The sequence below is a fragment of the Anomalospiza imberbis genome, chromosome 4 (genome assembly GCF_031753505.1).
Source record: "Anomalospiza imberbis isolate Cuckoo-Finch-1a 21T00152 chromosome 4, ASM3175350v1, whole genome shotgun sequence".
In the NCBI taxonomy this organism is placed as follows: domain Eukaryota; kingdom Metazoa; phylum Chordata; class Aves; order Passeriformes; family Viduidae; genus Anomalospiza; species Anomalospiza imberbis.
This window is the reverse complement of record NC_089684.1, coordinates 44,304,537-44,319,099: the sequence shown is the minus strand read 5'-3', so window position 1 is coordinate 44,319,099 and position 14,563 is coordinate 44,304,537. Positions and strand designations below refer to the sequence as shown.

Genomic DNA, 14,563 nt, shown 5'->3' with positions numbered 1-14,563 from the left:
ACAAAGCTTCCATGCACATTCCATGTCTGTAACAGACAGTGTCGGTGGCACTGTGAATCAAAAATGACCTGGCAGTAACACCTAGCTTGCATTTTATTGCCATACAATCATTGTCCAGTGGGGTAAAGCTGATTTCCATCTTGCTTTATTCATCCTAAAATAGTTTTGTGTCATGTGTTGTGAATATGTGTCCTCTTCTCTCTAAAAAAGGTGTAATAGGTAGTGCCATGTTGGTAGTGGTGTCCCTAAATGTGTGTGTGTGCGTGTATGTATGCAGACAGCTACGGAGGCCTGGGCACTGACTCAGTGCTTGCCCCTGGGTGGAGATTTGGGGTCTTCTTGCTCATGGTAATAAAAAAAAGAGGAGTTTTATGCCTCTTGTCATGCCTTGGAGTTCTCTTGACTGTCTCCTATGGCAGTCTGGAAATTGGGCTAAAAGTTGTCATTTTAAAATACCCAGAAATAAAAGCAGTGGAAGAAACTATTTTCTTCTTGCTGCACCAAAGGCCTCTTAGCTTGCTGTGTCTGGCTTCTAAAACTCACCCTAACATTCCTCCCTAACCTATTCTCACACTTCATTAATATTTCCTATGTTGGATCATCCTTTGATTTTGCAGCAGGAGTGTGTGTGTGTGGAGACTGTTCCTTGCTCTGGGTGATGCCGAGTGCCTTGATAAGGTGGTGAGTGAGTGAGTAAGGCAAGGTGCAGTAATATGAACCAAGGGAGCATTCCCAGTGAATATCCCTGCAGGAGGCCAATGGAGAGGAGAGGGACTGGACTCTTGGGAGAGCACTGGGAGGAAATGACAACTTTAGGGAAGGGGCTCAGCATGGGCAGATGAGTCCTATAGCTGGAGGAGCCATGGACAGGGACTCCTTCTGCTGGACCACATTGCTACAAGCCCCAGCCAGCCTGGCCTTCTGGATGCCTTCCCATGGTGTGCTCTCCACGGTTCGGATGGAAGGCATCTGCTTTCTGTTACCACCTCCATGACTCCGACCCTTTCTGGACCTTTGGTGGCCGGGTTTGCTGTGGGGAGCAGAACCCTGGCCTGTGGCCGCAGTGTCTGGGAGGCTGAACACCAGGCAGACACGTCTTCAGCTCCTGGTGCTCAGGTGTTTCAGTTGCCTCTTGTAGGGGATGCCCTCAGTTCTCGGCTGCAAACCCCTTTTCCTGCACTTAGGCAGAGCTTATCCCAGGAAGAGTGATGCTGACAAAGTGCATTCCTCACATTCTCACTCAGCCCTTGCTCATTTTTCATGGCTGAAGACCTTCTTTACTTGCATTTTAAGTGATTTCAATTTAATTTCTTGTTCTTGTTTGAATGGGCTGCGAAGGTTCTGGCTCAGTTGGACTGATTCTCCAGGAATTCTTTCCTGGTCTGGCCATCAGCCACTCCTTTTATCTTGTTCTGTCTCTGTTCTCCCACCTGGGATATTGATGTGCTCTGAGGATGTATAATACACTCTGTTCCGTGAGAGTATAAGTGCATTGAGACTTTAGGAGGGTGAGACTGACATATGGGGGAAATACCTCATGAATAGTCATTACTGTTATTTATTATTTACACTTTAATGAAAAAGTAACTACAGAATGTATTTGATCAGGTTATACCTTGAATTCAATGGGTGTCTTGAGTGTCTTTTAGACAGATAAAAAATTTATGAGGCCAGCAGGAGTGCAGCTGTCTCTTAGCATAGCTAATCACCCTAATGACTGTGCCACTGGCCCCAGGCAGTCCTAAATTTCCCTTAAGTTTCTTTCCAGGTAGGTGTTTGTTTTCATTTCAGTGTCAGTGAAACTTCCATCCAATAGGTCTGAGCATCCACCTGCCCTCTGCACAACAGCTTTATAGGCTGGTGTAGCTGCCCCCTCCTTGACTGGCTCAGCAGGGACACCCTCTGCAAGCCAGCCAACCTGCTCTTGAACACTTCCAGGGGTGGGACATGTTTGCTAGATCTGAAATTGGGAAATATACTGTGGGCTGTGGCTCAAAAAAATCCTGAGGTGCCTCTATCACACTTGGTTCAGAGCTCTTAAATAACTGAAATCCTAGGGCCTCCAAAATGTTCTTATTTTTGACTTCTGAGATGAATGAGCCCCATGCAGTTATCTCAGATGCCTTTAGAAATTCAGAAACCTAAGAAAGAGAGATGTCTCTGCCTATCTCCCAGCTATAACTGTTCCTGGAGCATCTCTATCCTTTCCCAACCCTCCCTAGGGTTGGGGGTGGTTCTGTGGCCCCTGGGCAAGTCATCCTCAGCCTCATCTTTCATGTCACTGCTCCGTTTGAGGGTAAGGTAGTGATCAGATGGGCAGAGACACGGCCAAGGTATGCTCTGACACCTGCTCTTCGTCGCTGCATTGTAGAGGTTGACGTGGGTCATGCTGTAGCAGGATGTTTTGTCAGGAATCCCTTTGCTCTGGGATGGGAATTGGGCAAAAGAGGGTAGTTCCTTGTGTGGCATGGATGGAGGAGGATAAACCACAACACTCCTTTGCTAACTGTTCAGTAGGAAAAAGATAATTGCCAAAATTTCGGGCATACAAAGCTGGACTAAGCAATCCCTCCACGTTACCTTGTGAAGACACAGCCCTTTTCCTTGCTGCCATTGGTAGAATGTTGAGCTGTATGAAGTGCTCAGCAAGGATATTTCCATATTACATGTTGATGGGACTCCTGCAGGGATTTTTTTGATGGGTTTTTGCTAGGTTTTTGTGTGTGTCTGGTTTTGTTGAGTGGCTTTTGAAGAGTTCTTTGTATCCCTTCCTGGTTCAGCCCTTGTCCTGCACCCCTGGAGCAGTAGGTAACACCTGGGCTAGCAGCTCTCCAGCTGGCACACCTTGGGGTTTGCCATGCTATAACATGGGATCTGTGGTCCCCATCCCTTCTGCAGGTGCCCGAGGACTGACCAGTATTTACCAGCCTTCTGTGATGATTTGCTCTCCATTTTGAGATTTTTCTTACAGAGCTTTGTGCCTGCCAGCGTTTTGTATAATTTAACACCTGTGGGAGCCTTTGGCAAGTGAGAATCGATCAAATGCTGCTAAACCCAAGCTGGCAGAGCCTGTAGAAAACTGTGATGTGTTTAAGTGTGTGTGTGTTTAACCACCATAAATAATGGCACAGTCCCATCACCGTGTGGGTGCTGCCTAAACACCTCCTGAGCACTGTTTGTTCACACTGTGCTGGCAGCATGGTTTGGAAACAGTTGAGTGGGAATAGCGGGCTGTTGGCAAGGTGTCAGCTGAGGCGCAGACAGGAGGGTACCTGGCTGCAGAGGGAGAAAGGTTTTACTCTACTTCAGAATCCTAGAAGAGTCTGGGTTGGAAGGGAGCTGAAAGACCATCTCGTTCCAGCCCCCTGTCACTGGAAGGGACACCTTCCACTAGCTGTGGTCACTCCACGCCCTGTCTCTTGGACACTTCCAGGGATGGGGCAGCCATGGCTCCTCTGGTTCAGCATTAATCAGTTCAGTGCTTTTCACATGAACTGTGACCTCAGTAGCTTTATAACTGAACAGTGGCATCAGCTGAACAATACCAGAAATGAGGTGGTGTCCAAGGAATGCTTGGAAAACCCCTATCCATGTATGTATTGGCATCATTGGAAGCATTGCAGACTAAGGTGAGCATTTCCAAGTCTGGATTGGTGTGCCTGAATGAGTACAGATGGGGTCAGGATGCTCAAAGTTGGCTCCTGGGACATAACCTGATCTTTATTTTCAAAAACCTGTTGTTACTGATGGTGCTGCAGCCTGGAACTGCTCAGTGCTACCAGCACTGCAGCTGCTCACTGACTTCCTTGAGATCTGCTTCAAAGATGCCTGAATTTCGGACACCAGGGATGGAAAGCTGTGTCCAGCCCTGCCAAGTGAATGCTGCGAGGTGGAGCTGCGGAGATGTCAGGACCTAAATGAGTGGGCTTTTTGGTGATTGCACTGTGCAGCTCAAACCTTCTTTCCTGCCTGGCTTCCCTGTACCACTGCTTGAGCCTTTCTTTCTGGCATAATTGTATTTTCTTTTCTTTTAACTTTTCCTCTTTGCTCTCTTCCTGCTCTTTGCTGCTGCTCCTGTCTCCTGCTTGCCTGGCACAAGCACGCAGCCCGCTCGAGAGCTCCGTGCCCTGCCTGGCCACGCGCACGTTGGACGATGAACTGGGAGTGCAGCGCAGCCCCAGCGTGGGATGGCTCAGTAAGTGCCGGGCAGTGCTCCGGGCGGGCGGGCTGGGCCAGCAGAGCATGAGGAAGAGGGAATTCCACCAGCCGGGCTCTAACGCTTGCTGCTGCATTAACAGTGGAGAGAGCATGGATGTGTTCTGTGGGGAGTGGTGCTGCTCTGGCTGGCTGTATTATCCCCACGGTCCCTTCTATTGCTCTGTTTCCTTCTGTTTTCCTTCTTTCCTTCATCTGGGATGAAGCAGGTAGGTCAGGCTATACTCCCCTTCCAAGAGTAATCTAAGATGGCTGCTGGCACTTTTTTTTTGTCTCTTGAAATATCCTTTGGCTGTTAAAGGGGCTTAAATATTTTAATTTTCATATAAATTATCCTCAGAAATAGTATGCCAGCTTGATCTCTCTGGGGTGAAGTGGACAGGTTTCTGGCACCGCTCCTGTCTAATTTCTTGTGTCAGGGAGCCTTGCTGATCCCAGAGGAGCACACCGCTCCTCCCAGGAAGGCACAGCTTATGGCAGTGGTGGCACAGAGGTATTCTTTGGTGACCATGACAAGAGACTGAAGTCTGAATTCCAGGGTATTCCCCTTGCTAGATTACTATGGAGCTGATTCATAGGACGAGGCAATAGCATGGAGGAGTTTGGACTGCCTGCCGTACTTCTCTCACGAGTCCTTGGCTGAGCATGGCATGGACAGGCTCAGGCCACCTTTGCCAGAGAGACAGGAATGGGAATTGGGCCTGGGTCAGGAAATTATCCTTCGTTAGCAAGCACCATGAGGGTGAGTGTCGTGTGCCAGAAGTCCTCCACAGGGGTCTCAGCAGCTGAAACTTTGTACTCCACATGCTTGTTTGGAGCTGCTCTGAGTTTGTGTGGCTATGTTGACCCCCCAGGAGAAGGAGGCTGCTGGCAAGGGGAGAGAAAGGCACAAAGCCTCCTCCTCTTGGGAGAAGGGTCATTATATGCCAGGGAACAGTCAGCTTGGAATCTAATAAACAAAGAAAACAAGTGATGTAATCTGGAAAATATAGCAGCTAAGTGGGGTCTTAAATAACAGCAGGAAGAGTTGAAGCTGGGGATCCCCTAGTACATGATTTGTCTAATTGTGCTTGGCTTTGGCTGTGCTGATGTTACTGGAAGTGGCACTAACACACAGCAGGTACAGCTACTTTGAATCTATCCCACATATGTTGTAAAGAAAACCCAGCTCTGGGGAGTCCAGAGTTTTTTATTCCCCCTCCTTTGATTATTTGCTCCTGATGTTGATTTATTATTGAGCTTGTTTGTGCTGGGAGCTGCTATACACTGAGAACGTGGACATTCCTTATAAGAATATCAAATAAATTTTGTCTCAAAACACAGCTTCAGCTGGGAGATGCCTCCTTGCCACTTTTTCTTCCTTAGTATTTCCTCTCTTTCCAATGAAGTTCATGGTCAGAAACTCTGGAATAAAAGCTCCTGGTGCTGTGTTTCAGGTTCCTGCAAACATGATGAGAAAGGATGGGAACATTTCGGGATAATCTATAACAGTTCATACTGACCACTGTGATTTCCGATCCTGTGTTCATGCCAGAAGTCTTTGTTTGCTGTTGGTTTGTTGTTTGTTTGTGTTTTGGGTTGTTTTAAATTTAATTATTCTGCTGCGTCTCTGGAGAGTTTCTTCACCCCTCTGGAGAATCTGGTGTCAGGAATTGGTGACTCCTGGCCCGTCAGTGTGGCACATACGTTGTTTTAATCAGTGAGATGCTTAAGGTTCCTGAACTTAGTTAATGAGCTTACTTGGAGCGAGGGAGGCGTTCATTAGGGGCTGTCTCAAAGGAGCAGGAGCTGCCAGCCTCCCTCTTTGCCTGTGCTGTGTGCAGTGCCTGGGATGCTGAGGAGGGCAGATGCCAGGGCTTTGGACCCTGGAAGCTCCCAACTCTGTGGAGGGATGAGTTTGTGGTGGGTCCTGGGTGACCTGGCCAGCAGTGTGGTTCTGCATTGCTTTTCTCCCACAGGCAGGAATTATGGAGAGTCCTTGGACTCTTTTGCTGTCCTGGGAGTCACTGGACTGCTATGGGTCAGAGGTCAGCGTTAGCATCTTAAATCTCCCCTGTGCCACATGGAGTGACAGAAAGCAGCTTGTCAGGGTCTGGAATTCCCCACATCAGCCTCTCAGGGAAAGGTGTTGCTGTAGCCTGAGCCTCTGTGTTCTCACTGGATCCAAGCAGGTGCTTTAACTGGTGTTGACATTGTTCTTCCAGGCAGCCCAGCCATGGCTCACCGAAACCTGACTTCCACCAGCCTCAACGACATCTCGGACAAGCCTGAGAAGGACCAGGTAAGCTCCAGGCCCAGCCTTCTCTCGGGGGTGGGTTTGGAGAGGAGCTGGATTTTGGATCCTTTTCATGCTGAGGAGTCACAAGGGTCTGCAGAGGAGCACCCTGGGCTGAGTGTTCACAGGAACTATGGGGCAGAGCAGGAGCACTCAGGGAAACGTGTCCCTGCTGCAGCAGCTGGTGGAACAAAGGTGCTGCCTCCCCCTGCACATCCCAGCAGGAAGGTGGCTGTGCTGACAGGTAATGTGGGAGAGCAGCTCCAAAATGCAGTCCGTCATCGAGTTAAAATTGGCCTCCAGTGGCAAATCTCCATGGTCTTGACCTCTTTCTTAGACTAGGGTAATGTTTGTGGTATGGCATACGGGCTGTCTTTGTGTGTGTTTCCGTCCTTTCCGAGGGCTGCCGGTTCTGAGGGGTAAGAGTAGGTTTATTCCAACTCTTAGAAAAACTGGTGGCTGAATGATGTCTCTGTGAAAGTTTCAAAAAACCTTTGTCTGGGTTCAAAAAGTGGGTTATTCTCAAAGCCCGGCTATTCCTTTCAGAGAATCTCTTTTTTTGTCTGCATCTTCCAGCATTCCCTAGTCCCATGGTGATTTTGAATGCAAATGAGAGTCACTTTGGAAAATGGTTTGGGTAGCACAGCGCTGCTGGCCAGTTGGGGATGACTCCTGTCCTTCAACAATGGCTGGTCACAGTCTTCTGTAAGTGTGTCCTGAAAGGGACACAGCAACGTAATTGAGTTAGAATAGTGAGTTCAGACTAATTAAATATTTTAAAAAGAAATTGATATTTGCCTAAAGAAATAGACTTCCACAGAAAGGGAAGGGGAACAGCGTGTTTTGCACTGACCTCAGTGTCATGCAGTGTTGTAGTATGTTGTAGTGTCACCTTTATTGGTTGTGTTGCCAAAATACCTGTTTCCCTTAGTACACGCAGCCATACCTGGGGAAGAAGGAGGATTCTTAAATAGCTTTTTGTCATTGGACAAACTGCTGTGTTATATTTTTAATCCCATTGTGATTGGGATTTTAAAGCTAGACCAGACCAAAGCTGGGGCTGAGCGTTGTTGCAGCTTTGCAGCTTTCAGCGGTGCAGACTGTCTCCACTGCCCCTCCTGTCTCTGGAAATTCAGATAATGGACTTTTGTGGAGAATTGGGTGTAAAAACAGATGTTTTGGTAGCACTAATAGGGAAATCTGTTAATAGATGCAGCTGGGAGCTGGCTCCAAAGTTCTTAACTTCCAGTGTACATAATGACTGGCTCTTGGTAGTGAGAACTGTTTCTTGATAAATGTAGAGTTCCAAAAATTCTCTCAGTTAATTAGCACATGTCCTGCTGATGAACTTTGCACAAAGTGGGAGCTTTGTCCTCCTGCACCTTGAGACATCACCTTAGAGCTCAGTTTTCATGGCTGATCGACTCAAAGTTCTGCCTTGATTGAGTTTGTGGCATTGTGGTGGTGCCTGGCAGCTTCCTTGAGCTGGACTCAGTGTGCCATACAGGAGGCACAGCAATAATCCATCATGTTCCCACAACACGAGCTGCAAAGGGAGCAGCTTCATTTGCCTTGGCAGCAGGGAGACTGGCTGTTGTTATTTGGGCATCCCATCTGGAAGCTGGACAGTTAGTAAGGCCATGCAGGCAGGGGGGAGTCTGCTGGAGACACAGAACATCCCAGTTTTTATTTATTTGTGTAAGAACTGTGAGGGGTGAGGTCAGTTTATAGCAGTTGTGTGGAGCAGGACTGCCTTCCTGCATCCCTCTGGTTTTACACAGGTAGAGGATGGCATGCCCGTGTTTCAGAGGAAAAAAGGCTTTGACCAAGCTTCTTTGTACCTTCAGTGATTTTCCTGTCTTGCTACATCCTTAATATTCAGTTCTGCAACCTTTAGTGTTATTTGGAATGGTGCAGCTAATAATCTAGGGAATTCATAGCCAGCATACTTCTTTAATCTGCAGTAATCCTGCTCCTTTTCTCTGGATAAGGTTCAGGTTTCACATGCATGTCAGAGATGTGATCTGTCAGAGAATCCTCCCGGATTCATCCCTACTGCCAGGGACCCAGACAGCTCTGCCTGGCTCAGGAGCGTTACTTATGACTGCTGAATCAGGCTGTTTGCATCAGCCAGCTCTTTCTGCCATGGGAATGGTGGCTGGATCCACTGGGATTGCAAAGAGGCTGTCTCAGAATCCTGCAGAAGCCACCGGGGCCCCAACTCAAACCACTCCAATGAGAAACAGCTTCAGTAAGGGCCCATGCATTTGGGGTTTGCTCGTTTGTCATGTTCTTTGCTTTGGGCTTGCTTGGCACTTTATAAAGGTAATTAGGGAAGAGGAGGTGTATTCCCTTTCATTGTGTTTGCTTTGGCAGAGCACTGATCCTGAGGTAGCAGCACAGAGAAGGGATTTGCCTTCATTTGTCATATTTTAGGAGGTGTTGGCTGCTGTTAATGCCCTGGGCATTTGCAGCTGGAGAGACAAGCAGTGGCATTTTGGGACAATTTATTCTTCTTTTCTGTATAGCAGTTAATAAATGGGCATCTAGACTTCCTGCCCTCGCCTGGGCTCCCAGCTCTCTGTTGCCAGATACACCAGCGGTGTTGGAGCTATGTCCATAAAACCAGAGCCTCTCACAGCTGAAGAATTCCTCCATCTCCTGAACATCAAGTTGTTGGATCAAATTTTTCCCCAGCACCATATTATAGAATCCCAGAATCTCAGAATGGATTGGGATCTTAAATACCATCCTGTTCCACCCCCTGCCACGGGCAGGGCCATCTTCCACTAGACCAGGCTGCTCCAACCCCTGTCCAGCCTGGCCTTGGACACTTGCAGGGATGGGGCAGGCACATCTTAATATCGATAAAGCATTTTAAACTCTTTTTCCCAGCTTATTTGTGAAGGAAAGTGACTGAAAAGAGTCAGGTACATGCTTTCTCAGCCCCTTTGGTGCCATAGTGCCAGCAGACCCTAGGAAGCTGGGGAAGTTCCTACTGCTGTTCCCACTCCAGGCCCTCCTCCTGCAAGAAATCTTTTGGCTGTGCTCTGTTGGAATGTCCTTGGCAGTTCTGAGTGGCTGAACCACCAGGACTCCTTCACTGCTCTACATGTAAAATAAAGGGGACATGAAAGGAAATCTGTTTTCCCAGGGACCTGCTATTCCTGAGCTGATGCAACAGCTTAAAGAAAGGGAATGTATGTTGGTATAAGGGGAGTTTCCTGACCTGGTGTTATCTGTATTTCCAGAGGGCTTGGATGTGGGACGAGCCTGGCTCTGAATGAATACAGTCAGTCAGAGGGAGGCACAAAACCCTTCTTATTTGTTGTGGTGTAGACACTGTGTATTCAACCCAGCGTTTCCATGTCAACAGGGGATCTGTGCCAAAGCCAGCACTGAAGTTGAAAAAGAAATTTGCCTTGTTTAGAGAAGCCCTCCTGCCTTTCCTGGGGACCCATGGACAGGGAGGCACTGGCTGGATCCCATTCTTGGGAATGCAGTCCTGTGATTGATTGTGGGAGTGATTGCTGCTTTTCCTGTTGGAAAATCTTCTCATCTCCACACTTGCAAGCAGACATACCCAATTTTGAGGTCTGTCAGCCTGGGTGATGTACTTTCACTCCACAAAGCTCCAGTGGAAATTACTTTTCCAATACAATCAATGCCACCCTTCTGGAGGAAAGGAAAAGCTCCTAGAAAGTTTAGTCAACCAGAATTTCCTTCACTTCTGCTGTTTTTCTTGATGCAGAGGGCAGTTTTGCCTGCCTGGTTTCTCCCCATATCCACAGTGGCCCTCTAAAGCATCCTTGGGTGATGGAGCAGCCTGGAGCCTGGAAGGTACCCCTGGAGGCAGGTGTTCAAGGGATAAGCTGTGGGAAGGTGATCAGATGATCTTAAACCTATGTATGAGCAGATACAAAAAAACCAGAGACAGATACAGGTTCAAGTTCCAGGGGAATTAACTTTCCATAAGTGCTGCTTTGGAGTGTGTACTTAGGAGCTGCTTTCATTTCCAGTCGATCCAGAGTGGTGCTGATGATCCAAGTGCTACAGTACATTTAAGGAAATTGGGATTCTGAGGTTGCTGTGCCTTTTTGCAAGTACAGTGCTGGAGACCTGTGGCTTTTAACATAACATTAGTGGTTGGGGTGGATGATGTTCAATTTGGCAGGGGAAAGTGAAGTTCCCTCGTCCCTCCCTTGTTCCTGGATGCTGCTGAGGAGTCAGATCTTTCCAAAGCTTCTTTGGGGAATGGTTCAGAATGGATTTTAAGTGCTGACTGCACTCATTACCTGTCTGATAAATGATTTAAGAAAGTGCTGAGTGGTGCTGCAAAACTCATTTGGAAATTTAAAAAAACCCACTATAATGGCAGCTCTTCAAAATTAGTGACAGTGGTTTGCTGTGCTGGGCAGGGGGAAGGGGCTGGAGCCTTCGGCCTCAGGAGCGGGGTGGCCACAGGAAACCCTGCAGGTGAGTCCTGGCTCAGAGAATCACCTGGGTTTGGACTGGGTGTCCAAACCAGCCCTGGTGTTTCCAAATGATCTTTGTTCAGCCACACGGCCAGCCTGGTGAGGTAAATAAAGTGTGTGTTGTCGATTTGCCATCTTCCCATTATTTTTTTACCACCACCATGCTCCCAAACGTTGTCTGTGGAAGAACTGGTAGGGCTTTTCCAGACTTCCTCCACAGTGCTCCTTGATGCTTCTTTACTGTTTCTTCTGGTGGTAATCCTGATTGAAGCATGCAGGGGTAGGTTAGTTCCAGCAGTTTTCTTCCTGTTCAGTCAATTCTTGTATTTTCTTGAGACTTTTTCAATTTTTCTCCTTCCTTGAGTCACCTCATGCAGCTCATTAGGGATTCATAGCCCAGTACAGTGCCCCCCTCTCGCTGGTGCTCCTGGCAGTACATCCTCCCTCTCCATTCACCCTTTGCCAGGCACACACAGAGCATCTCCAGAGATCACCCAGGGAGAGGGGGCAGATTGGGAACCAACTGAGGGCAGGGTTTTCAAAAGCCTTCAATTCCAAATTAATTCTGCCGCTGCTGAAATTCAAACAAAGGTATCTGGCAGAGGCTGAGTTTTAGAACCCAGTTAGAACGCAGGCTGCTGCTGCGGTGTTTTCCCATTCCCTGGTGAGGACATTTCTCCATGGCTGGATCCAGACTGAGGGTGCACACTGCAGGGCCATGAGCGTGCACAGTTACTGCACAGAGGTGAGAAGAACGTGCCCAGAGCAACTTAATTTTTTTTCCTTCCTCTTCCACTGCTGCAGCTGAAGAATAAATTCATGAAGAAATTGCCTCGTGACGCCGAGGCCTCCAACGTGCTGGTCGGGGAGGTGGATTTCCTGGAGAGCCCCTTCATTGCCTTCGTGCGGCTGCAGCAGGCGGTCATGCTGGGAGCTCTCACTGAGGTCCCTGTTCCCACACGGTAAGGAAAACCAGCCCCAGGCAGGGCACCACACAGGGAACCTGCACTTCCACCTGGTAAAGTAAAAAAAATACAGGCCAGAAGATGTTCTCCACTGCCTTCCGTGCCATGACATGCAGAACCGTCAGGACTGGTGGTGTAAAGTAACGAAACTCACTGAAGCTGGTTCATTGTTTTCAGGTCCTGAGTTTGGTTATAAGTAAACCATTACACAAACACACTGACTTAACAACTCAGCAGTAAAGGGCACTGTCAGTGTTGAATTTAAGTCCTGGGGCTTTTTTCCTGCCCCTTCTGTACAGATCCCTGATTCCCTCTGCACATTTTTGCTGTACATATTATTCCTCTTCAGCTCAGATCAAATGGAAAACTCAATTCTGGCCCTCCTGGGACAAAAAAAAAAGTCAGGTGAACTTGGACATACAATTCTACAGGGGCTTGTTGCTTTGTAATGCATAATGGCTCAAGGAAAAATGTCAGAGAAATAGTTTATTTATTATGACTCATGTTGCAAATTAATCTTAGTCTCACAAATAGCAATATATCTTGTGTTCTTAAATATTTGAAGTCACTGCTTGAGTATGCCTGCCTGTCTAAGCTGCCCTATGTGAATTGATTGCAGTATCATAGCCCTTGTATGGAGTGGAAGTTAGATGGCTGTTGGAATCCTTGCCTCTTTCTGTGTACCAAAGAAAGGGAAAAGAGCAGCTTCTGCTGCACCTCTAGCTTTGCTCTTTAGTGGTAGTAGCAGTGTTTGTGTTTCTTGGAGTTTCATCAAGTGGTTTCTTACAGCCACATCCACAGCTGTCTGCACATGCTGGGTATTCAGGTAGGAGTGTGGGGACCCAGATGGGGCTTCATTCTGTAGCAGGTTATCCATTCCTCAGCATTCCTGGCCTCTGTATGCTTCAGTGTTGCAGCTTCAACTCTAATCCCACTATTTTTTAAACATATCTCCAAGTTCTTTTCAGCAATTGTAAGATGAGGTATTGTTTGCTGTGGTGGTGGGAGCCAGGAAGTTAGATCCAGGATTGCTGGACAGCCTCATTACTCAGTAGCAATAATCAAGGCAGTATGTTCTTCCATGCCAGCCTTTCCCCAGGAAATAGTATTATCCATTTGCTGTTCTCCAAAGCAAATACTGGCCCTAATCAAAGCAGGAAGGCTCATTAGGTGGCTTTCATGAGTGATGAAGAGCCATTTGCCATGGCTGCATCCTATGAAATTCAATCAAGGAAATCCCCTCAGGGCCAGGAGGAGCTGTGATGGAACATCTCCGGGTGCCGGAGGCGGGTTCCTGCCGTGGGCCTGCACTTAAAGCCCGCAGACTGCAGGATGCTGGAGCCTCTGGCATGCCCAGCCTTCTGTCCTGTGGGGCCTCTCCTTTTATTTGGTTCAATTGTTGATTCCCTGGTAAAACTGTGGGTGCCACGTGGTCCCAGCTGGGCACCGTCTAGCCTCACATGGTTTCCAATGCCCCAGGAACCGATGTTGGGGTGCTGTGGGTTGCAGGATTGATGTGGGCCAGTTCTCTCAGTACTGCCAGTGTGACCTGTGTGCCTCTCTCGTTGGCTTTATGTAGGGCAGGAGGGGGTTAAACAGGCAGGTTTTGGCTCAGGGCTAGTCCAGCCCCTCTGTCTGGGGTGCTGTGCTAGGTGAACTTTTCCTGCTCTTAAGCAACTGCAGATAGAGAAGCAGGGAATGGTTTGGGTTGGAAGGGAAGGGAACTCAAAGCTCATCCCATTCCAGCCCACTGCCATGGGCAGGGACACCTTCCACTATCCCAGGTTGCTCCAGGCCCTGTCCAACCTGGCCTTGGACACTTCTAGGGATGGGGCAGCCACAGCTTCTCTGGGCAATCTGTGCCAGGGCCTCCCCACCATCACAGGGAAGAATTTCCTCCTAATATCCAGTGTAACCCTGCCCTGTGTCAGTGGGAAGCCATTCCCCCTTGTCCTGTCACTCCAGGCCCTTGTCTGAAGTCCCTCTCCAGCTCTCTCGTAGCCCTTTTAGGCACTGGAAGGGGCTCTGAGATCTGTCTCCCTGGAGCCTTCTCTTCTCCAGGCTGATCACTGCCAGCTCTCCCACCCTGGCTCCAGAACACAGGGGCTAGTAATAGAAAAATCAGGGATATGCAGTTGGAATAGAGGTATCCCAGCCTTTCCTGAGTTTTCTTTTTACTGGTCAGATTGAAAAAACCTTCAAGGCCTTTGGTTTTCTTGTGTCAAATTCGATCCCACAGTACTTGGGACTCCTCATTTGGGGAAGCCCTGATCTGGCAACATGGCTTGGGAATGGCTTTGTGTTTTCATCAGAGCAGTGCTCAATCATGTGTTCAAGGCTGCTGTTAAATGCAATGAAGATGGGGAGAAAGATGAGGAATGAGCCAGGAGAAGATGTTTTTTGGAGATAAGCTGCACAGACTTGCACAGTCTGGTGTGCAGAGCTGGGAAAGGCCAGTGTCTGCTGGTCTCAAATGAAGTGAGGTAACTTGCCCAAGGTCACTTGGGAAGTGAGGGGCAGCTCCAGGAGTCTGGTCCTCCCTGGCCTCCCGAAAGAGGCTTTTCACGGCAAAGGCACTTTTCCTCCAGGACTTGGCTGAGATTCCTTTGTTCAGGTGCCTTCAACCCTTACGG

General features: G+C 48.3%; 1 protein-coding gene and 1 long non-coding RNA gene across 7 annotated transcripts in view; one reads left to right on the top strand and one right to left on the bottom strand.

The window, feature by feature from the left end:
- Window positions 1-14,563, top strand: part of SLC4A4 (solute carrier family 4 member 4) — a 145,973-nt gene that overhangs the window by 99,852 nt on the left and 31,558 nt on the right. For 4 of the 6 annotated variants that reach the window (XM_068188167.1, XM_068188168.1, XM_068188166.1 and 1 more), the window contains 3 exons: window positions 4,100-4,195; window positions 6,420-6,496; window positions 11,770-11,927. In XM_068188167.1, the coding sequence (XP_068044268.1) occupies window positions 4,100-4,195; window positions 6,420-6,496; window positions 11,770-11,927 (331 nt within the window). The remainder of the gene's footprint in view (window positions 1-4,099; window positions 4,196-6,419; window positions 6,497-11,769; window positions 11,928-14,563) is intronic. The other 2 variants (XM_068188170.1, XM_068188169.1) reach the window with 1 other exon arrangement.
- On the bottom strand, window positions 6,079-8,827 carry LOC137472804 (uncharacterized). Its single transcript, XR_010998427.1, has 3 exons — window positions 7,886-8,827; window positions 7,344-7,436; window positions 6,079-7,206 (listed from the first exon to the last, which is right to left on the bottom strand). It is a non-coding gene; the product is annotated as an uncharacterized lncRNA (long non-coding RNA).